Raw genomic sequence first — 25140 nt, 5'->3', positions numbered from 1 at the left:
CAAAACGCAGGATATTCTTTTAAAGTCTCAAATCGTCCAAGAAGAAGAATGATAATTTAAATTTAAAAAATGTATAGCACCGGTCCACACTGGAATCGTGCAACGAATCGAAAGAAGAGACGTTTACGCGGCAGTTCGATCAAAAATTGTCGACATCGAACACAAGGTCGGTCGGAGTACAACGAAAAAAGAAAAAAAAATGAGGATATCCATCGATCATCTATCCCGACTGACTGACTGTCCGATCCGTTTTGACGTAACGGATCACGAGAGAATCATCGTTCACCGGCGCGCACCCCGAGTGATGCTCGCGTCCACGTGCGCCCTCCACGTGGTGCGCTCCTCTTTCCCTTCCTCCTCCTTCTTCTCTCTCTCTCTCTCTCTCTCTCTCTCTCTCTCTCTCTCTCTCTCTGTTCTTCTCTCCTCCTCGACGACCACCAAAAGCGATGGAAGAACCGAAGAGAGAGCCGAGCGAAGCGAAGAAGCGAGCGCACCCTCCGAAATTCCGCCACCTCTTTCTTCCATTTCGAGGTCCGCGGCGGTCGCCATGGCTGGGGGCAGCCCGGGGTACCAACCCAGAGGGATGGCCGAGAGAGGGGGACCGGACAGCGGCGCGGCGTCTCGCTCCAACGTCTATTTTCATCTCACTTGCCGGCGTCGCGGCCACCCCCCTTGTCGCGCCGCGTTCTCGGTATCATCGTCCGCCTAAAAAGGTAGATTGGCCGTGGAAGTAACGCGATATGCGATTTGTCGGACCGTCCGGCCAATCGACCGCGGCGTTACACTCTAGGATCACGTTGCACGCGCTTATATTGGGAGCCCCCGCTCGTTTCCCCGACAGAACGGCTCTCTAACGTAAGTGCACCACGTCGCGTCGCGTCGCGACGCCGCCGGCTTCTATTATTTTTTTTGTTCTCTTTTCTTCCTCTTCTCTTTCCTCTCGATCGACAGAAGACGAGAAAGAAACGCGAAAATACAGCGAGGAGAAAGGAAGTGGGTTCTTTCGCGTATCGGAGTAATAAACGGGGTGTAACCGCGGGTCCAAGCGTCGTCGTCACAACACCGCATCATCCACCGGAGCTCGCACACTTATCTCGCCGCGCTCACTCACAGAGAAATCAGCGGCCGACACGCCGACAAATCCACACATACACGTGTGTCACACGGTACCGGTGATAAGGAGCGGATTTAAGGGTGAGGCTTGAGACCACAAGAAACTCGCGAGAGGACCGAGTTCGAATGGTCGTGCTCCTCTTCTTCTACGAGAGGATCGCGTGTGTGTCTGTGTGCCGGAGAGATCGGGGGAGGAGGTCGCTAGGTGGGCGGAAAAGTGGTACCGGTTAGCGATCCGGGTCCCGGTGATCTTCCGAGGGAGTGACCTTCGACCTTCATCGACTTTTGGTGAAGTACTCGTGTGAGAGTCCGACGAGGTGCGACCGGAAGGACTGTGCCGGAAATATCTTACAATTAGAGGAGCTTTTTTTTACCTGTGTGTGCTTACGGCCCCCCGATAACGGTGTGCGGACACAGTGTTGCTTCTTTTCATCTCTTCCTCTTGTCCTTTTTCATCCCCGGGCCTACCTTTCTGCTCTGACCCGATCGGATTGGAAAGAAAAGCGAGTTCGAGTTCCCGGTGTCGATCGGGAAGTCGACCGACTTCCGATCGGAAGATTTTATTCTTTCGATTGAGCCAACATGGTGCAAACACCAGGAATACCATTGTGCGACGTCATCAAGTTTGATAAGATATCTCCCAGCATTCACCTCCAATTTGTTTTAAACGAGTGAAAACCTATTCTTGTTTACGCTGTTTTTTTCTAATTTTATTTATTTTTCTTCTATATTTATTCATGGTTCACAGTACTATATCAATATTTAAACAATTATTAGGTAACAGTCAATTAAATTAAATCTGCTTATTAAAAACCGATTTGCTTTCTTAATTTAAAAAATAAAAAAAAATTCTACTGTTAGTAAAACTTTAAAGTTTTATTTTTTGTTTTGATTTAACAGGAAAGCGAAGTAAAACTTTAGTTTTTTTTTACTTTCATTGAACTATAGAGTAAAACTATAAAAAAATAAAAATTCTACTGTTAGTACTTTAAAGTTTTTTTTGTTTGATTTAACAATAGAGCAAAATTATAAAATTCACCGTTGTACCTTGTGGTTGTAAGAGATATCATAATTTTTTCATATAATTAATGAGTTATTTCGATGAAAACTTAATCAAGAAATGGGAAAAACAATTTTTATTATTTATAAGCAAAGTTAATTCAACTGTTATCGTTTAAAGGGCTGAAGAATGAGATCAGTTTTTTTCTATGTGAACTATTTCTGCTTAGAAAATTTATTTTCAAAAAAATTGCAAATTTTTCCAGTAGATTCTTCACTTATTAGTGAATTTTTTATCTGTTGGATAAGAAAAAATTAATAACTTCAAATTTAAAGTTTAATGTTTTCTTTCTTTTTCTCTGTTGCTTCCTTCCTCACCTAGTACTATTCTCCATGATTCACGTTTCTATGTTTCTATGTTTTATTTCTTTTATTACTTAAAGTCCGCATGGTTTCCCAATATTCATTAAGTCCTAATAAACTCACGCTCGGATGCCTTCGCGTATTCTTCATGTTTCGTGTACGCTTGAAGAAACGAAAATATCGGACTTCTTGTAACGCGATACGTCGCTCTTTTTGGTCCGGTCACTAGTGCCGCTTCGTGCCTGTTCCATTTTGTATTCTTATCCGATTATGCAACCCCATCGCACTCTCTCGACTCTTCTTCGTGACTCCTCTCTTGTGATGCACGCATAACCGTCGCGTTAAGTAGTAGTGTCAGTGATATATCGCGACATCGTACCAACCTGCTTCGAGGTGAAGCGTGTTCGATAAAATGGATCTTTACTACCTTTGCAACGTCTTTCTATAACGTTTCAGTGAAATCAGGAAAGAGAAAAGCCGGCGGTTGTCTGCGACAAATCTAAAAATCATTAAATTTCACTTTACGAAACTACGAGACTGTAATATCAGTCAAAGTGAATTTTAATAACATTTGCCTTAGTTTTTGATATTAGGTTTTTTACTGATGAATGTCTGATTTCTCATTCGGTTCTTATGACAATGATTTTCTAACAATAATATTACGAACTAATTGGGTAATGGTATATAAAAGAAATATATGCGATTGTTAGATATTAAATGTGTCAGATCTCCGTTATTATTAATTTTTACAGATACTTTGACTAACCTGGAATTAAATTCTTGTTTTATAAATCTGTCGATAAACGAACTTTAAGTTACAAGTGGCTGAGACAAACAGCTTCTTGAGAAATAAGTTTTGGAAATATAAATAAATATCTATTTTTATATTTATTTTATAATATATTTATTATTTTTGTTTAGTTTTAAATAAATATTATTTAAACAAATGTTTTTAATTTAGAGATCAGTTAAAAAGATATATCGAGAATTGTGAAAAATGGCAACAAGCATGTTTCTTTAATATTTTTATCGCAAAATAATAAGCTCTGAACTTATGTAATTCACAGAAGAGAATTTTCATCAGATCTGAAACGTTTATACAATATTTTTCATTATTTAATATTATTATTTTGAAAAATGTGTATCTATTAAATTCGATTAAAAATAAGATTTACGCGTATGTTAGAATCTCAATTAATCGAGATAATAATTGACTGTAATTCTTTTTATATATTCGAAGAGAAATCTTTCTGAAAAACGTAAAAGGGATTGAAAAAAAAATTAATAGAAGAGATGTAACATTTTCTTGCATCAATCAACTGATATAGTCTAGATATAGACAGCTGTAGTTTCGTGAAGTGGACCCCGGACAACCGGGTGCGCCGAGATGTTCTAACCGATCGTTCCCCAGGGCCGCCCAGAACGTGCCGCCAGAAGTAGTCCGTCCGCCGCCGAACCAACAACAAGCCCCCGAAGGCAAACGACAGGAAGAAGAGGAACGGTCTTCCCCTCCCACCGAAGAAGAAAAAGAAGAAGAAGAAGCAGCAGCAGCAAGACATCAGGAGGAAACCCGTGAGTGCTACGGCATCAGTTTACCGCCAGTAGAGCCGAGAAGAAGAACCAAAGATGCCAGCCCCGAAGGCCCAGGAGGGAGAGGATCCCGATCCGACCCCATACCTCTTCGTCTCCCTCGAGCAGAAGAGGATCGATCAGACGAAACCTTACGACGCAAAGAAAGCATGCTGGGTGCCCGACGAGAAGGAGGGCTACCTCCTCGGCGAGATCAAAGCCACCAAGGGCGATGTCGTCAGCGTTGGCTTGCCTGGCGGCGAGGTGTGTAATACTTGCCATGTACAAATGCATTCCTGTGACTCGCTCTTCCGATTCCCATTATTCTAAAAAGTCACTAGATTGCTCGGAAAATAGCTGACAAGCGATCCCGATAGGACTCTATATTTGAGTAATTTTATTCTGTCTCTTTGCAACAGGGAGAATTAAAATTCATGAGAATAACAATGTGGCTCAGGTGTAACATTAAACAGTATGTGATTCTAAGAAGAGAAAATTGAAGTCGAAAAAATCAGCTATTATTTGGGCAATTTTTCTCTTTGAGATATCTAAAGCGTCTACGCGATTTTGTTAAACACTGAGTGTACGAAAGATACCGAGATTTGTTTGGTCAGATTAGCAAAAGTTATTTACCAACTTACTCGAAATTCCCGGATGCGATTAAAATTATATTAATGCTTTGAAGTATCTCTTTTCTGAATGAAATTATGCTTGCATCCCAGACTCCAACAAAAAAAATGGTATTGTTTGTCAAGCTGGAGTTGTACTCAGTGTTTCAACATCATTGAAATAACGATACACGATATCATTGTTTTACCTTTTAGATATTTCACATATGATAGAGACACAAAATAATATACTAATTAGTTAACTTTAATCCTGATTTAATATTTTTAATTGAACAATTATTTCAGAGATTATATTTTTTATATTTTACATTAGAAAATACAACACAGTCATAATATTAATCATCTATTTCTATTAATATGCTCAATTCAGATATTTTATATTATCACGTACGCTAGAATTTCAAAGGTAAATTTTAAGAGATGCTTTACTACTTTTACAATTGTTTCTATCTTTTCTAACAATAATTTATTAAATAGTACATACGTCAGATAATCATAATTTAACAAACAAACGATCAGTCGTGTCACATCGAAAGCATCATCGGTCTGCCCATACATCTTCCTCTTCTACTGTCCGACAGCGCTTTTTCTATTGTACAAATGCGTCTTCAGTCGGGAAATTTATTTCTAAACACTTCAATGCGCGATTTTACATTATTAATTATTATTTAGGCATTAAAAAATTCTTCGCATTTTACATAAATTTTATAACATGACAGATATCACAAAAAAAAATTAGCTAAGATATGAACTCAGATTATCAAATAAAGCTGTAAGTCAAGCTGTGTTATCTAAAAGAGACAAGTATAAAGACATCAATTACAAAATTGTTCGCTAGATTCCATTCTACCATCGCCTCTCTCTTTCTCGCTCTCTCGAACTAGACCCCGAAAGTGACGTAACAGTTTTCGCGAGCGCGATTACGCCGAAAATGCGTTCACGCGGGACATTCGCGTACATTCGAAGAAGAAGGCGTCAACAGCGAGAGTGCGTTCCGATTTCGCCGGATAAATTCGTTCGCTCGCATTTTTGGGGTGCTGAGGGGGCGACGGAAGGGGACGTCTGTTTACGGCACGGCGATTTCCATCGATCGCCATGGAAGGATCGAGACGCGATCCCTCCCTCCGCCTGGGCGATTTTTTAGCCGGCTTGACCGACCGGCTCCGAAAGGGAGACAGAAGGAGAGAGAGAGAGAGAGGGAGAGAGGGGATTCGCTGGCTTCTATATATATAAAAAGAAGGGAGAGGTACGGGGATCTCGCTGACGATCTATTTTCAGAGAACAGAAAACCGACCGCGAGTCGCCGCGGCCGCCGTCGTCGTCGACGATGGCGAGAACGACGACGACGACGACGTCGAGCTTATGACCTTCTGTCACCCAGTCGTCCGAAGGTGTAGGCTTTCTTTTCGGACGGAAATAAAATCCCTCTCGAGCTTGAGACCTGTCAAAAAGTGCATTACGTAAAAAAGCGGTTTTCTGCCACTGTTCTGAAAATATATAACGACGACCTGTCTTCGAAGCGACACGTTTTCCCGCTGGAATCTTTCTCTCGCTTACCGTAGTGATCTAAAGAGAACAAAAAAGTCAAAATAATGTCAATTTAACGTCGACCAAATATACGTTAATTCTTGGTTGGCCTTTTTGTTCTTCTTGGGGAGAAAGAGAGAGTTTACAATCGAGATTATTTTTAACTCAAAATGTAATTACATATTATATTTTCGTTTTAACAATCTAACTTTTTGGAATCTAATTCGAAATAGAATTGAATTTGTTTTGTCTGCAAAAAAGGGTACATGTGGCAATAGTAAAAAGCTTCAAGATACAAAAAATAAAAATACAGAACGAGCAGTAGCAGGAGTTTGTAACTTCTTAACGACAGTTTCGGTATCGTTGCGCAGGTGATAAAAAAGCTGCGCAAGAATACCGAAACTGGCGTTAAGGAGTTACAGAATCCCTCCTCAGATGTACATTAATAAAGTTAGCGAATGCGATAATTGATAAAATTCCTGAAGAAATTTGTAAATTTTTACATGGGAAATCCTAATTCTTTGAAATCTTGCGTAATTAATTTTACATTCATTCCACCTTGCAAATTCTTTCTTTGGAGAGTTTTCTTTTTGTCGATAGGTAAATCGAGAAATAAAGTTTTTAACAGTAAGTGAAAGGAAGACGTATGATTAATATGTATATAAAACTGCTCGATTATTTCCCACCAAATTTACACACATCATATTGATACTTTCGGACAGACTGTAATAATCTTACCTAACAAATCGAATAATTTCCAGCATTTTTAGATGCTTTCAGAATTTTTTTTCTTTAGGTACGTGATATTGTTTTAAAGGGAAAATTATATGCATAAAACATTTGCTAGATTTCTATATCATTTCATCCTTCTCTCTCTCTCTCTCTCTCTCTCTCTCTCTCTCTCTCTCTCTCTCTCTCTCTCTCTCTCTCTCTCTCGCATTCCGTGTTTGAAGGATAAATAAACCTCGCTGTACATTATTGATTATAACTTTCCACGGAGCACATTTCAAACGCGTGAATAATTTTGTTCGTAATTATTGTACCGCTCTGCTATTCTCGCTCCCGAGACAAACTCGTGAACAAACAGCCCCGATATCCGTATCCCCGCGTAACGCACGTCGATTACATAATGGTTCAGCAAACTCGTGTCACCACGCGCGTCGCCTCGTTACGACTGTAAGCCCAAACGCTATTGTTAGAATCGCCGTCGCTAGCGCCTGGCATAATAATAAGCCGAAACTATACTTCTCGAAACGCGGGTCAATGTATTTTTAGAACAGCAACCGAGCGCGAGGTCCGAGAAAAACGCTGCGAGAGAGAGAGAGAGAGAGAGAGAGAGAGAGAGAGAGAGAGAGAGAGAAATGAAGAGATAGAGGTGTCATTGATATCGCTGCCAAAAAACCTTTTTACGCAATGGAATCGTTAGGGGAAAATACTGCGTCTTTTTCTGCCTCTTATCGAGATTTTTAACACAGTTTCCCAAATATAAATTAACTATTTTCATAATTTTTTTTCCAACTCTAATAACGTACGAAAATTAACACATTAGGAATTAGACGGAATCCATTTTAATGTTTCCATTTAGCTATGTTCAAAAGTTCAAAATATCTGTGATAATAATATGGCTGTTAGATAATCATTTTACTTTGTTATTTTCTTATGTCATAATTAAATAACAAATCGATTTAATTACATTCATAAATTTAATAAAAATTACTTACTTTTTATCTGTTCAACAAAGCGCACTTTAAATGTTTGCTTTTATTCTTAAACTTCCTTTTAGCATATTGCAAATATTCCAGTTACAAGTACTATGTCTAATTTTAATTATTCCTATAGTTAAATCGTAAATTAAATACAATGTGAGTATATATTATTGATATGTAATTAAATTATTAAATGTATTATGTACATAGAAGAATAATATAGAAGGCGGAGGAAAAACTGTTTTATTTTATTAATGTATTGGAAAGATTTTTCAAACATTTCCATTTTATCAATTTCTATAATTGCTCATCAATTCAATTTAACCTTTTCTTTTATCTTTGTAAATCTATAAGATTTAGATATTTTGATTTTTTAAATTTAAGACAAAATACGCCTTTTCAATAAAGATAATACGCAAGTTCCAAAATATGTTCTCTATCTCTCGCTTTTAATTCCGAGAGATTGACAACATGATCGTTCGTTTGGTAAGTAACGACGGCAAGAGAAAAGAGGGAGAGAAAAAAAAAAGAAAATGCTCGTGCAGACGAAACAGTTCCGCAAGGACCAGCTGTCCCAAGTGAACCCGCCGAAATTCGAGAAAGCCGAAGACATGGCCGACCTGACCTACTTGAACGAGGCGTCGGTGTTGCACAATCTGAAGCAGCGTTACTACGCCAAACTAATCTACGTAAGTCGATTGTCGTGACCGTACGCCACTAACGGCCTCTTTCTTTCTCTTTGGGGCTCGACGATAGACCAAGGACTTCAAGAAGGACCAGCTGCAGCAGGTGAACCCGCCCAAGTATGAGAAAGCTGAAGACATGTCCAATCTGACCTACCTCAACGATGCTTCGGTCCTCCACAACTTGAAGCAACGTTACTACGCCAAGCTCATCTACGTAAGGCTCATCTTCGCTCGCAATGGGGAGATGCTCGCACCCTTCTTTTGAGGAGGGCTTTGTCTGGCTTTTTCTGGCCTCGAGTGTCCCTCTTCTACTTGCGAGCTGCCGTAGAACTTTCCCTGTGTCTCGAAGGACCGGTTCGTCGCTCAAAACGCCAGGACGCGTCTCGCGACGTCCCGATGGATCCTTCGACTTCACATTCCGTTTGTCATCCAGCACGGATCTTGTGCAGGAGCGTCGTCATAAAGCAGGACAATCCGTCACGACGTTTCCTGGTGTCTCCATATTTTTTTTATCGACCCTTCTCCCGTTCAAACGAGAATCTTTTGTCCGTTCGGTGTTTTCGCCACCAGAGAATGCATGATTTTTTTTGTATTTATTTCTTTTTATTTTTAATGAGAGGATGACGCCGTCGTTAAAGCACCATGACGTGCTGCGACGTCTCCTTGGTTTTTATTGATTTTTTTATCACTTTGACTTTTGTATTTACTCTAGACTTCTGTCTGGAGATGCATGATTTTTTTCCTTTTACTTTTAAAAGAATGAGAGAATTGTCGCGCAAAGCACAATGACGTGCCGCGACGTTCTATGATTTTTTTTCACGTTTGCGAAAGTTACCCTTTCCCTTTCGGATTGGTAACTTTCGATCAGTGAGAGCGATCACTTTGTGTTGGAAAAATGCCCAGCAAGGAATATTTTATACTTTGCCATTTTCTCGTCCTTCACCGCAGAATGCTCATTATTTCGGTTTAAATTTCCACAACATTCTCTTCGTTTTAATTCGCACAAGATGTGCAATCGATTCTTCTTCAATCATTCTATGTTTGTTTCCTGAATGTTACGTCCATTGTATTTAATTGAGTGCGCCCCAGAATCCACGTGCTCACAAAGTGGAGATCCCGAAGGATACTCTCGTTTCGAGACACGAGTCGCATCCATCACGATGGGAGACGGGCTGTTTCTGCATCGGCATTCAACTTCTGTTTTCTTTTGTGTTTATATACATATATAATATGTACGTTTTGTCGATGGCTACGTTTCGATATTCACTGCCAGTACTAAAAATCTATAATATACGTGATGTAAACTATAAACTTTCAGTACTCGCAGTGAATATCGAAATACAGCCGATGTCGTCGATATTGCTGGATTATTTCGTCATATTAATGTAACGAATTAATATTTGTATAATGAGTTACAGTAAATATAATTAAATTATATTTGCTAATTTTCTTTTGCACTTAAAAAAATTTTATGAGTTTTATAAATAATATTGATTTATATATAATAATTTTTGTGGAAGTTTGGACAAAGAAATAATCAGGCACTATCGACGATGTATTTTACAGACAAATTTCAGCTATTTGAAATTTGAGATATTATGTTATTACGAATAATTTCATATATTATATAATATTATACGATTTAATTGGAGAAAAGGGTTTTCTCTAGAATTATAATATTCAAAACTATAAAAAAAATCTATGATTTTATTTTATTCATTATAATTCATTATATTTGTTATAATTGAAGAAATCATAATTAGAAGTCTATAACATTTAAATTTTACCCTTTCATATTGTATTCGTAAGTCACGTTGATTGTGCGTGATATATAATCCTCTTTATCGAGTTCAGGAAGCTCGAATAACTGGAATCTGTCTGCAATTTCTTGTACACGTTATCATTGGATCTCGTCCAACGAGACAGATCGCACGAAAACCGAGAACCGAGAAATGTTTTGTCTTGGCGAACCGCAAAGACCGGCCAAGTCACGGAACGTTACTCGAAGCCTCGACTCGATCGATCTTTAAATCATCTTTAAATCGTTTACCTTTCCAGACCTATTCCGGCCTGTTCTGCGTGGCTATTAATCCCTACAAAAGATTCCCCGTGTACACCCATAGATGCGCCAAATTGTACCGCGGCAAGAGGCGTAGCGAGGTGCCGCCGCACATTTTCGCCATTTCTGATGGAGCCTACGTCAACATGCTCACCAGTACGTAAAAAGCCATAATTATGAAACAGTATTAATTACAATGCAACATTACAATACCATTGAGAAAAATTGTTCACTTTCGAAAAAATCTAAACATTTAATTTGATTATTATAATAACAATTAAACTACAATAATTTTTCTTAATTAAATGGATTATTACATAGAGCAGTCATGTTCTTTTTTTTTTAGAGGAGATATTGATTTGTAAGAGACACGATTTTTTGTTGATTTTTATGTCATTTTATGTAAAATCTGTGCATCTCTCATTCCCGACAGACAGCGAGAACCAATCTATGTTGATCACCGGTGAGTCTGGTGCCGGAAAGACTGAGAATACGAAGAAGGTAATCGCGTACTTCGCCACCGTCGGCGCCTCGACCAAAAAAGAAAAGGAAGACACAGGAAGTCAGAAGAAGGGCTCTCTGGAGGACCAGGTCGTCCAGACCAACCCTGTCCTGGAGGCCTTTGGTAACGCCAAGACCGTCCGTAACGATAACTCCTCTCGTTTCGTAAGTGTTTCTATTTTAACGCGCTTCATATATGAAGCGTTCAATAGGATAAAATAGCCATGGCATTACTATATTTGATCGAGATAAATAATTGCGGGGAAGTCCAATAACGATTCAAGAGACCTAAATGAAATAGAAAACAGCTAGTTGCAAAATTATTGTAGATCTCTTAATTTATAATTATATTAAAGTAATTTATATATTAATATAAAAATTACTATATAAATTAATATGTTATTATAATTGTATAATTATGCGCAATTACTATTTTATTATTTTGATACTATTATTTTAATTTTGTTATACCAGATTTTTTGTCGCATCTATTTCAATCCAAGAATGTAGGAACACTTGGTTAGAAATAGAAAATGTTGTTTACGACGACAGATCGTCGACCGTGTCCGAAAGCTTATATATAATAGTCAAAAAATCGCTCGTTTAATCAGATGGATTAATTGTGCTTCCGTTTCATCTCGAACAGGGTAAATTTATCCGTATTCACTTCGGTCCTTCTGGAAAGCTGGCCGGTGCCGATATCGAGACATGTGAGTATCTCACACGACATATTTTCGAATTGCGACGACTCATATCCCGGAAAAAGAAATCGTCACGCACGTTGTTAATTTTACGCAATTAATCACGTCCGGCGTTTTAGTAGTCACGTCAAGGTGACGGAAGGCGAACGCGTTTATTATCGTCGCGACGCAAACGCGCGCCTCTGAGAGGCGCAGTTGGCGTCGATTCGCGATTTACACCGTCCGCCGTTCTTCAATTGCGCCCGGTTATTTTTGCAACCGCTCCATTTCGTACCGTTTGGCTTAAAATCCGCTCGCGTCATCGTCGTGATTCTCTTGCTCAATCTTTGCGCTATAAACGACAATGTATGCGCGACGCCGTCTTTTTTCGCACGATTATTTCTTCGCTGTAAGAAGAAATTATTTCATTCAATTATCAACAAGCACCATTAGTTTTTATTTAAAAAACTATATACTTGTATGCAAAACTGATTTTTTAATTATTACAGTCTTAATTAAAATTTGCTCTTTTCATATTTTTACAAGAAATGGATATTATATATTCTTTTTTTTGTGGATATTTGTGAATCTTTTTGTAGAACTTTTTCTACAGACGTCAAATATATTATGCTTCTTCATGTAAAGTATATATTTAAAATAATATTCTTCTTTCCATAGATCTGCTGGAGAAGGCTCGTGTCATCTCTCAACAAACCCTCGAGCGTTCTTACCACATCTTCTATCAGATAATGTCCGGATCAGTCAAGGGACTGAAGGGTAAGATCATTAATATTCCGCGAGAAAGAAAATTAAATCCAAACAGGATTCGCGCATCGATTATATTCTCGTCCTAGGATCATAATTGACAAATTATTGCTACCTCGAGAAAAATGAAAAATTAACACAATTATTTATACATGAGAAATTGCACATATTGTGCAATATCAATAGTAAAACAACAATATTATCAATAAAAAAATGAATTGTTTTTGCTAGATTAAATGTAGATATATATGATTAACCATCCTCCAGGCAGAGATAATACATTAATTTTCTCGAGGTAGCGATTATTTTCCGGAGCGTTTGCGACTATTCTCGCTGATAACGAGATCAGATCGGGAAGATGAGACAGGTGCTGCGGAGCTTAGAAGATAAGAAAGGTTTCGCGCGTGAATGATCCGGGGGTGTAATCGCCCGGAGGGTCGCCCTCTTTCCTTCCCGCGCGTCAGCAAAGTTTCTCACTGTCGAATTATCCTCATTCCACACAGCCATGTGTCTCCTATCGGACAACGTCCAGGATTACTACTTCGTATCTCAGGGCAAGACAACGATCCCGAACGTCGACGACGGCGAGGAGTGTCTGCTGACCGACGTAAGGACCTGACGATGACGATTATCGCAGGATTCTCATGTTTACCTTTACTATCCTTGTATGAAACCTTAGACTCGGTTGCTGGCTACAGTTGGCGGTTTTCTTGGATTAACTGTATATCACGTTCCCTGGAGGAATTGTAGCGGGCAATACATAACGCCTTCAGAACGGGGTATTGTGGGAGAAACGTATCTATCGAGGTCGATTTTCTCGATCGGATTTTGGATGATGTGATTTAACATTCACTGGTAGTTTTATATTGCGTTTACTGTTGACGTTGATTTTTATTAATAATTTTAAATGGAAAAAAATCTAATCACACTTGGTTATGAATAGCTTCGAAGTAAAGAAATGTGCAAGATTTTGACAAGCTTGCAAAATTCTAATCGATAAAGAAAGATTTTAAATCAAGGAATTTATAATTTTGAAATAAATTCAATTTTTTAAATTAAAGTTTTCTAATTTTAAATTAGATATAATTTTTAAAAAATTAGATTAGATATAATTAAATTAAAATCTAATGTTGCTGAAGAAAATTTAAATTAAAGAAATCCTTATTCGATTGAAATAAGTTTTATTTAAGATTACTTGGCTTTATTTTCTCTGAAGAAAGATTGAACAAAATTATTATTATTAAATAGAAATTCGACAATAGGTACGTATCTCTCGTAGAATAGCGTGTACAGTAGTATAATAGATCTCTCCGGCGTGAGAGAAAGAGCTGGGACCCATTGTATATAATTTTATCCTCCTAGCAAGGCGTAATCCGCAAAAGGAGTAGCGGTATTTTGCAGAGCTATACCGTAGAAACGTATTTTTAATGTAGTATTCTGAGTACCAAACGTTGACATCGTGGACGAAGAAACTATTTCAAAACTGGTGTCCAAATTTCAGAAACTTTTATTTCCTGAAAATCCGATAAAGTACACTCATAAAATTGACGAGGAATTTAGAACAGAATATTTTTCAGAAATGTATAATTAGAAATAAAGGCAGACTTTGAAAGTTCTAAAAAAGTTTTTTTTATCTAAATTTAATTGATTTTATTATTAGAATATCGCAGTATGAATTCATAATGTAAATAAATAAATAAATAGTAACATTGTTTGAAGAGGATGCAGGCATTTTGATAGTTTCTTCGTCGAGCTGATGAACCCCTGATGACCACAGGTGGCACCTCTTTGATGTTGCCTCCTCCCCAGCAGTGTTTCCTTCAATTTGACACAGAGAGAACCCGCGGACTCGCAAAGGTTCATAGATACCCTGTAGATACGACCCCCCTTTAGGTAGTACGATGGAAAGCCACCAGGAAACATGGCCCGCCATCGATTGTTTTAACCACCCGCATGTTTTCTTTCTTTCTATCCGGTCACCCTGTAGAGATGTGTCTGCTGTCCAACAACATCACCGACTACTACTTTGTATCGCAAGGCAAGACGACGATTCCCGGCCTCGATGACGGCGAAGAGCTTTTGGTTACCGATGTAAGTGCAACGACCTGGACCAGCCGGCGTCAGTGATCGCGCCAGCAAAAGATATTCCTTTGAGATAAGAGGAATTTAATGGATTTTTAAAAGTTATCACTTTTTGTTTAAACTTTTTATATTATTTATAAAGAATTATTTAACACATTCTTAATAATATCTTCACATTTTTTTTTACGTGTCGTTGTATTTTATCAGATTTCTCATGCTCTTCTGTAAAAGAAAACAGTTTTTTAAGTTATTTATCTATATGTTAATCATGTCTGTTTCTGAAATTGGTATAGTTACGTCAGTTTCACTTGCACACAAATCTCTCTTTTTGAAGCTCGCTGGTCCAATTCTCTAAGCACTAGCTTCTCTGTGTACGTAATTGTCGCCTTCCCATATAGCGACCGCTTCCGGAAAAGTGTCATCGCTCATTGAATACTACGCCGAGTGACGATCCTTTTCCGTACACTTTGAATTTTTGTGTCGGCTTCTACTTACATATCCTGTAATTTGTTACACAAAGATGTTTATCTGTGCTATTATCTCTTCTTACGTGCTATCTGTACTTTTTTCAATGTTTCTCTCCCTCTCTTTCTCTCTTTCTTTCTCTGTCTCTTTCTCTTCGCTCTTTTCATTGCAGCTCTTCAATGCGCCACGTGATTAACCGGACATATTCTTACAGCATCATATGCGGACATCTGTATATCACTATAACTTCTCACCTTCTTTTCTCTGTCTTTTTTTTCTCTTCTCTTCTTCTCTATCGCACTATCATTTTTTTTCAGCGAGTACTCGCCGCCAATAACTTGCTATTGTTTTTTTCTGTTGCGAGCATCGACGACACAAGTCACTTTTCGACCCAAAGTATCCAAATTCATTCTATCTGTTGTTTCTATAAGTAATTATTGACCGATTTAATCGTTAGTAAAATTATTCGCTACTTATTTCGTAATAATTTACGAAAATCAAAACTTAGAATTAGACTTAGAATGTCGACGATGGTCACGATCGCTCGCTTGCCGATCACGAAATCGAGCGTCGATAGAGAAAAATGAACGAACTAATACAGAAATGACCATGCTGAGCAACCGAATCGGCGACTACTGGTACATTAGCCAGGGTAAAACCAGAATTCCGGGAGTCAACGACGGCGAAGATATGGAAGCAACGGACGTAAGTCCAGCCCCAGGGTGTTTTCGAGCCTCGGCGAAATTCAGACTCCCTTGTGTTTTCTTATGAAATTGTTTAACAATATTAACTCGTATTAGATCCATTTCTTATTGCCGAAGAAATATATTAAAAATCTTAGTGAGAGAAAGAGATAACTGTGATTATACTGTTCAAAAACGATTGAAATCGATTATTTTAATTGTTACATAATTAATTTACAAAGCTGCAGTATTTAAAAATAATTAAACATTAATTTTTTTAATTCGGATAGCTTAATTTTAAACTTTAATGTAGCTTATGTAGATAAAAATTATTCGTCTGCTTTCCGTATCATGGAACGAGCAAGGTGATGCTGAAGTTTGGCCGAGGATTCGCCACCCCCCTCGCTCCCCGCCTGCGATAGCTGCCTGCCGCCGCAATCGGGGCGCGGGGAGATTGGGAGCGCGAGACTTTCTCACACTGAAGAAATCTTCTCTTCCAAGGAACTTATCGCCCCCGTTTACCCGCTCCCCGATATGCCCATCTCACTATTACCGCCCGACCCGTATATGCCAGGCTGTTGAAAAAGCGCGCTCGCAAATGTCGTAGCAATCTCTTCGTCTTTTTCCGCTCTTTCAAGACTCAATCGTCATCCAAAAAAATCTTTTTTGTTAAATGGAAAAATTCCAAGAATTCTTTAAACCCCAAAGCTATAATCTTAATAACAAAAGCAAAAGATATATTTTTAAATTTGGAATAATGTTAAATAAGAAAGTTTTTTATTATAAAATCATGAGAGAGTTATTTCTTTTAAATTACTATCCAAAGTTTTTAAAAGAACTATCGTGTTATTTGAGAAAAGATATTTTCTAAAGAAACATTTCTCTAGAAAATATGTTGTGTTATTAAATATATAAAAATCCAAGACTCTTAAATCTTTAAGAATCTTTTTGGAGAAGATATAGTCGAAGGCTTTTCTCTCGCGATGGATCTTTGAGTCTCAGAAATTGACAGCACAATTGATTTGACGATCAACTCTTGGCGTTGCAAGTCGACGACCGCTGATTGACCAAGGATGGATCGAGAGCCAGATTGCGAGGATTCTCAGAAACGAGATTGAGACTGAAACAAATTCTTAAACTGCAACTTTATTTTCCGAAATGTTTCACAGATATGTGTTACTTGTCCAACAACATATACGACTATGTCAACGTGTCCCAAGGAAAAATCACGATCCCCAACGTCGACGATGGCGAGGAATGTTTGCTGACGGACGTAAGTCCTTAGATATCACCCTGGTTGTAAAAAAGATGCCCCTCTTTCGCCCCTGTAAAAGTTCGATCCCGTATCTTTAGATCATATGGATTATATAAATTCATTCATCTACTCAGCGACGTCGATCAAGATGTCTGAATATTTAATTAATAGATAAAAAAATAATAGTCATAATGAAACTTAATAATAAAACGATAAGGATTTGTTAGTATTGACAAGATAAATTTTTGTTTTGAGTTTTTGAAGATTGACGTTGTTGTTGTTTTTCTGCCCCAGATATTGGTTTATACAAATGCGGACGATAATGAGCAACAATATATTTTTAGAAATTACTGTAAGATTATTAGTCTTTTAAGGTTTAATAATTTTTTTTATTATTTAATTGTTTTTAAATTAAATTAATAACATTAATTTAATATATTTAACCTTAATTTAATATGTTTAATATTGTTTTTGATATTTTTTATCTTTTATTTTTTGATGCAAAAATATCAAAGTAAACAGATTGGAAATATTTATTTTAATTCATTAATTGATTTGGATACTTAAACAAGTCTAAAAATTTGATGAAATTGATGTTATATTTTTAACACAAAATTAGTATCTTTCGTATAAACTCGTTACTTAATATAACTTTACTTTTATTACACGTTCTTTATATTAATAATTTTTATAAACAGAGTTTTAATGTTATTTAGAAATTTGAAATTAAAAATATAAAATCAAATTACATATTACGTATGTATGTAATCAATTTTTTATAGATGGATTGTTGTTGCATTATCGATTTCTGCGCAACTACTATGTACAATATTTTCGAGTTCTCTTCTGGTAGTAGTATTGCCCCTTCCCCCTTCCCCCCCCTTTGTTACCCTACTCCAGTTATTTAACTTGGAGCAATTTAAGAAGTCTTAAAAGAAGTTCTCTACCATCTCGATTTCGATCAGAGATTCAGCATTATTTCGAATATCATGTCCCAGTAGTTTGCAACTCCGTAGTAGTTGACTCCTCCGCCCCTTCCCTTTCTACAGTAGTTACTGCTCCTGTGAGAAGTTCCGTTTTCACACAGGTTGAAGTTGAACTTTGATAGATTTGATTAGAGACGCAGCTCGAGCAAGCGTTTCTTCATCGATCGAGTGCGACGTTAAATTTCGTGAAGAAGATCCAAGCTGCCCCTCAAAGAAACGAGGGGGTTGGAACCAAAATCGCGAGGAATCGTTCAGGCTGACCCTGAAAACTTCTTTACCACAAAGAAGGCAGTTTGCGACGAGTGCGATCTAGAGATCAAGCTCGCAATTTTGTCTTCTTCTTCGTATTTTCTTCTTCTTCTTCTTCTTACTCTTTTTCTAGCACTTCGTGATCTTGAGAGATTACGTAGGCGGTGTTAATTCGCGTTGACACCCGGAGCTTAAAGAAAAGAAGCTATCGCCACGTAACACGAGCTTCGCTTCCGCTTTTCGGCTATTGCTGCAAAAACGAGCTTCGCTTCTGGTCGGTTTCACCAACATCAGTCGACTTTCTTTCAAAATTATACAACTGGAAATAAACGAGGAAGCGATTGATTCGCGATTAAAGTTGAATTTTTACGATCGATTAATTTTAATCCTGGTTCAATTAGTTAAGAATTAATTGATCTACGATTGCAATAATTGATAGTCGTCAAATTCAAGAGCTTAAAAAAATAAAGTTACAAAATTAGAGAATGTTTTGGAAACATTCTTATACAATTTGTCAGAATTTCCATTTTTTTTAAACAAAAATAAGTTATTCAATTGCTCGTAAAATAATTTAATTTTAATTGACACTGTGGTGAAACCGAGCTTTACGCTACGCTGACTTTCTTTCTCTTTCTCTTTTTTTTCTTATACAGCTTCCACGTACATAGCCGAACGATTTATAACATAAGTTATATTGATAGTTCATTGTGCTTGGGAGCGTTTGTGTTGTCCTTGTTCTTCCACTAATCCTCGCTCATATAATAGGGGGAGTCCGGGAGACTTGACCATAGAGGAGAGTTGAACCACTTCAAATATCTCGTTCAAATTTTGAACAAAGAGCTCAATCCGAACACGTGACAATATGACGCTTGGTAGTGCGTTTCGACTGTGATTGAGACAAACGTGTTTTAACGTGCTCGGATTGAGCTCTTTTGTTCAAAATTTGAACGAGATATTTGAAGTGGTTCAACTCTCTTCTATGGTCAAGTTTCCCGGACTCCCCCTACATGCAAGTTTATCGAAATTGATAACGAGAATCATCAGAGGAGTGATTAGGGATCGTCGTTCTTTTTTCCGATGATCCCTTTTCTGAATTTGAATCGCAAATGAACAATTATATAGTATTATTAATTATATCCCAGGATCTCTGAATTCGCCAATAAATGTATCGCTCGGTTTTTCGTCTCTGATAAAATGACACAGAATTCTAAACGACAAAAGACGTGTAAAATATGTCTGAAAAATTTATAACGTTTTTCGCGAATCAACTCCTCGTAATTAGAACAATCTCTGACGCGAGAACATCGGCAAGACGACGGTTTAACGGGGCTTTTTTTCGATAACAGCAAGCTTTCGACGTGCTGGGCTTCACCCAGGAAGAGAAGGATAACATCTACAAGATCACCGCGGCCGTCATGCACATGGGTGGCATGAAATTCAAGCAAAGGGGTCGTGAGGAACAAGCTGAAGCTGATGGCACTGAAGTACGTACCTTTGTATTACTGGAGAACTACTTGAACTACTAGAGACCGTAATTATCATTAACATAACGATTTAATAGGTTTTTATTTATTTTTCTTCTTTTTTTTATAGAAAGTAATTTTCTAATTAAGAAGACTAATCCAAACCAACACCCTGTAGAGCCACGAAGTCATTTTTCCTCAAATTTTTAAATATACCGTTTTTATCCCAAGAAAGATTCTAAAACAATTTCTGTAATTTAGAACGTTTCTAAACATTTTTTGGGATTCTCTTCTCGATGCTTTAAGCAGAAAAAATCAAAACATGTATGGGCGCGTAATCGATTTTCCCAAACTACATTTTCACACAATTATAGATATCCCAACATTTCTTTTTCTTATAGTACCTATATATGCTGAAATATGTGTTTTTCTTCAATCAAAAGTTACAGGCATTGAAATATATTTTCATCAAAACGCTATCGTCATTTCGTTGTTCTTTTGGCGTAATGAGAAGAAATACTCGCTACAAAAAAAAATCATGTTTTGCACTTCAGGAAGGTGAGCGCGTGGCTAAACTGCTTGGCTGCGACTGTGCCGATCTTTACAAGAACTTGCTGAAGCCAAGGATCAAGGTCGGTAACGAGTTCGTCACCCAGGGTCGTAACAAGGATCAAGTAGCCTATTCCGTGGGCGCCATGTCGAAGGCGATGTTCGACAGGCTGTTCAAGTGGCTGGTGAAGAAGTGTAACGAGACCCTGGACACCAAGCAGAAGAGGCAGCACTTCATCGGTGTGCTGGATATCGCCGGTTTCGAGATCTTCGACGTAAGTTTTCCCCGAGCCGCGATTCACAAATATATAGACACACATATATGCATATATGCTACGTGATCGTCGACGATTTTTGCCCAAAATTCTCGCAAAAATTTCAATAATTTACATTCCGTTATCTTGTCGTCAATTAGACTTTTTGAATAATTAAAAAATTAATAATTCGTCTTATACAAGGTACCCTAAAAAATTTTGTATAATGACAAAACAGTATTTTCTATCTATATTTTACACAAGTTAAAAAACGCAAATTGCAGTTAAAGATAAACAATTCTTGCAAACTAAGTTTTACGAGTGCAAATTTAATTTCAGGTGAATTTTAATTGATCAAATTTATTTGCATTTTAATTGTCTAAATATTTAATATCAAAAATTACCAGAAAGAATTTTTTTACCATTATTATAGAGTTTTTTCGGTGGTCTCTGTATAATATAAAAAAAAAAGAATTATAAGATACAGAAAGTAAATGCTTGCGAAGCTTTCGAATCGTCGACGTGAACGAAAATATAATCGAATACACGGAAGAAGAAGAAACCGAGGGTGCGAAGAACTTTTCGCACTTTCGTCCCATACTTCACTTTTCCCCACGACGAAGTAAAACAGGAAAGAAAGATACTCAAAATCGAGCGTGACGAGAAGTGAATCGTGATTCACGAGGCGTCTCACGAACTCCTCCGGTCGAACGAGTCGCCGAGAAATCTTCTTTGAAAGCCCGTAATCATATATCTCATTACCCCGGTATCTCGCAGTATAATGGGTTCGAGCAGCTCTGCATCAACTTTACCAACGAGAAGTTGCAGCAGTTCTTTAATCATCACATGTTCGTCCTCGAGCAAGAGGAGTACAAGAAGGAGGGCATCGTCTGGCAATTCATTGACTTTGGCATGGACTTGCTAGCTTGTATCGAGTTGATCGAGAAGGTGAACGATCGATCCGCCCTCCACTCTTTCGTTTTTTTGATCTCCCTAGGAGGTCTATAGATCTTTTTTAGGTCCCGCACGTTAATCTTGTCGTTAATCTCGATGAAGTATGAATTTCTCCAAAGGATTGATTTAGATCTTCATAGACTGTATTCCTCTCCTTAGATATGTATCATCGTCCCTTGGAGGTTGCCATAAACCTTCATAAACGTAAACTTAGACCTTAGTTAGACCCCTGAATGAATTTGTATCCTAAATGGGAGAATTTTATTTTTATTGAGTAATTTCATCAATGATTCCTTAATTGTCCTATTTGGGATATTGTGAAATTCAACTGGATATTGTGAGTTTTGGACTCCGTTGATCTCCTGAATGATTCCGTACTGCCCTGAACAAACTGTGAATTTTTATTAGATGTCATGAGTAATTTGTATTAATATTCTCACAATTTTATTATTTATGATATTATCAATTAACATAAAAAAAGCAAAGGGAGAAAATTAATATAATTTTAGTTTTAATATAATTAATTATAAATTATTGTATTATTTGTTTTCCTGAGAAGCGCATGATTTCGAAAAATCCCTCTTCGATTGCCCCGAATATTTCTGCACGCCTCCATAGAAGTAGCGGAATTTCTCTGATTAGATAGGGATCCTTTTATCGAGAATGCCCTTAGATGCTCTTAGATTCCCCGACGAACGCTCATTCGCTCTATCTGGTTCAAAGTGGGACAGCGTGCAGGTAAAGGAATAATTTTTTTCGTTCGTCGAAGGGACATTTATTGTCATCATTATCACCATCGAAACAGTGGACTTCACGTAGAGTAAACATGACGTAGAGATGATTAACCACTCGTCTATACCCTGCCCCCCCTTTTTTTAAATTACGTACGTTTAATTACGTACGTTTAACTGTCCATTTAGCAAACAGGACGGTCAGGATCGTGCAGCACTGTGTCACCCTTTTACGGTGGTTTTCCTATTGATGTAATTGACAGAGTTGGTAACGGCAGTAGTTGTTGGCCGTAGACTAATACTGTTAGACCCTGTATATTTAGCATTCATATAGACATCTGGTCACAGACACGAGAACTAACAAAAGTTCAAAACTAAAATCGTACACGGATATATTTGTATTTATTATACAGATTAAATGTATTTATTGTTTTATTGTTTGTCTATGATCCGACGTCTTATATACTATCTGAAAAAATCTACAAATTGTCCAGATTATTAACAATATTTCGACAAAAAAGATCGGATGAATACATAAGATACATTTTTAATTGACTTTAAATTTAGCATAATTTCGTATTTTTGAATTTTGTTTAATATTCCGTGTTCTGTTTTACGAATGAATCGACCAATATCCTGGACACGAATCGAGACACTGGCTACGTTTACACCCAGCGACCTGATCGCGGCCTGACCTATATTGTGACCCGAAGTAGGTCTAGTCATCAGGCCGGTTTTCACATGCAATGATTGGTGGCGCCAGGCCGCGCCAGTCGACTAACGCCAGTAAAAATGCAAGTGTAAACACTTGATACAAACTGGCGCTAGTAATGTGGCGTTTACTGGCGGCTATTGGCCAAAGCATATAACCTCAAATTCTGAGGTTATATGCTTGCTGTCATTTACTGTGTGTTTAATAAATGTTAAATATTTTTCATATTATACGCCAATTACTGTGTAAATACTTGTGAGTTTGCTAGTCGGTTCTGGCGCCAATGAATGCCAGTCAGTTGGCGCCACTAATCATTGCGTGTGAAAACCGGGCTTTACACCGAAAGAAACCTAAAAATTGACGGGATCGTATTTGGGATCGCCCTGAATTGCAGCAAATCCGAACAAGCAAATAAAGGACGCGTCGCGCTTGATCGCGCGTTTACATAGCAAATGATAACGGCCTATTTCAGGTCGGGTCACTAAAATACGCGGCCTGACCTGAAGCCAGGTCCGGTCGCTTATCAACTGTTTACAGCAGGCGGGCTAAATAATTTAGGTCGAATTTGAGGTACAGGCCGCGGCCTAATTTCAGGGTGTAAACGTAGCCACTGGAACATTCTCTGACATGATAAGTTTGAACCCTGAAAGAACGACCTCGTGCTAGGTCGCGATGCGATTGATACCAATCCGTCCCAGCAATAAACGGTGCGCTACACCACCGATTTCGTATTAAGTGCTCTGTAAGAAAATTCCTTCTAATGAGACTTTGATCAGCCCGAAGTTTCGAGTCGATCGACAATAGAATTTGAATTTGTTTTTTTATCAATTTTACAATAATCTTACAATTAGTAGAAAAAAATAAATAATATAATATTAATTAAATGATAGAATTATACCCTATCTTAAATCTTGGTGAAGAAGATTATTCTTTTAATGTGTGTTATCAGTTACATCAGAAAACAGTTTTATCAAGAATATTTTTACGTACGTTAAAACCGTCTTGAAACTTCGGGTAATTTTATAATTCCAACCGTGTGTAAGAAATTCCTTAAAAGAAACAGGACACAAAAGAAACACGAAAGCTAAAGAAAAGTGTTAGAAGGAAAAAAGAAAGAGAAAATACGCATGCCTGTTTCTTGCTCTTGAACAGTTCAACAGCTTCGAACAGCTCTGCATCAACTTCACCAACGAGAAGCTGCAGCAGTTCTTCAACCATCACATGTTCGTCCTCGAACAAGAAGAGTATACAAAGGAGGGCATTGAGTGGGCCTTCATAGATTTTGGCATGGACCTGCTCGCATGTATCGATCTGATCGAGAAGGTACATTAAGACGGATCGATCGATTCCTGGCTGGTAAAAACCCAGACAGACGGGCACGGCCGGAAGCAGAAAAGAACGAAGTAGCTCAAGGCTGAATAACGAACGAATAACGTGATACGAGAATTGAAATAGTTACTAAGCACGCGGATATCCCTGACGATTTATCACGGATCAGAGGACATTGCTACTCTAACGCTTACCCCCTAAAAACAAAGTGATCGTCCACTGTTTTCTTATCGTTAATCATTTATATTCATCCCTGATTCTACTCTCTCCTTTCTTTCTTTTTGTATCATTTTTGGATCCTGCAGTTTCGGTCGCACGTAGCGCTTTCGAGAAGCAAGCATTCCTATCGTATTCCGCTTAGGCTAGTTCTACTTTCTTCCTCTACGTCAAAGGCAAAATTTTATCAAAAATATTAATGCCGAAATCTTGTACAGTCTAATTTTTGCCGAGGAATATATTGATTTTGAATTAAAAGGAAGTATAATTGGTTTGCGTAAACATATTTTTTATTACTCATATAGTTTTGTGAGAAATTATGAGAATTTCTCATCAAATATCATAAGAATTCGATTTTAAAAATAAGAATTATGTCATTGAAAACGAGTAAAAAAACGAGAAAATTTACTTGATTTATTTGAAAAATTTATTTATAGATTAAAATCAAATGTGACAATCTTCCGAGTAATACATTTTGTTCTTTCTCAAATATCAAAATTTAAAAAAAAAATTAGAAATGTCAGACTCAACACACATATGACACACTTATTTGATTCTGTATTTCTGTCGGAGTATTTGTGTCACTGATAATGATTTTTGTCTCTTTCTCTCTCT

At 37.6% G+C, this 25140-nt stretch overlaps 1 protein-coding gene across 22 annotated transcripts in view; it reads left to right on the top strand.

The window, feature by feature from the left end:
* The first annotated feature begins 783 nt into the window (after positions 1-783).
* LOC112460608 (myosin heavy chain, muscle) overlaps positions 784-25140 on the top strand; it is a 51206-nt gene continuing 26849 nt past the window's right edge. For 4 of the 22 annotated variants that reach the window (XM_025025382.1, XM_025025376.1, XM_025025374.1 and 1 more), the window contains exons 1-9: positions 4102-4308; positions 8663-8806; positions 10651-10807; positions 11085-11317; positions 11799-11862; positions 12511-12609; positions 14585-14688; positions 19664-19801; positions 20335-20604. In XM_025025382.1, the coding sequence (XP_024881150.1) occupies positions 4102-4308; positions 8663-8806; positions 10651-10807; positions 11085-11317; positions 11799-11862; positions 12511-12609; positions 14585-14688; positions 19664-19801; positions 20335-20604 (1416 nt within the window). Of the gene's footprint in view, positions 856-1174; positions 1195-3886; positions 4309-8451; positions 8596-8662; positions 8807-10650; positions 10808-11084; positions 11318-11798; positions 11863-12510; positions 12610-13100; positions 13205-14584; positions 14689-16996; positions 17101-19663; positions 19802-20334; positions 20605-21360; positions 21532-24132; positions 24304-25140 lie in introns of those variants that run through there. The other 18 variants (XM_025025369.1, XM_025025389.1, XM_025025385.1 and 15 more) reach the window with 15 other exon arrangements.

Source organism: Temnothorax curvispinosus, unplaced genomic scaffold, assembly GCF_003070985.1.
Source record: "Temnothorax curvispinosus isolate PA1 unplaced genomic scaffold, ASM307098v1 QBEX01010663.1, whole genome shotgun sequence".
In the NCBI taxonomy this organism is placed as follows: domain Eukaryota; kingdom Metazoa; phylum Arthropoda; class Insecta; order Hymenoptera; family Formicidae; genus Temnothorax; species Temnothorax curvispinosus.
This window is presented reverse-complemented; position numbering and strand designations above follow the sequence as displayed.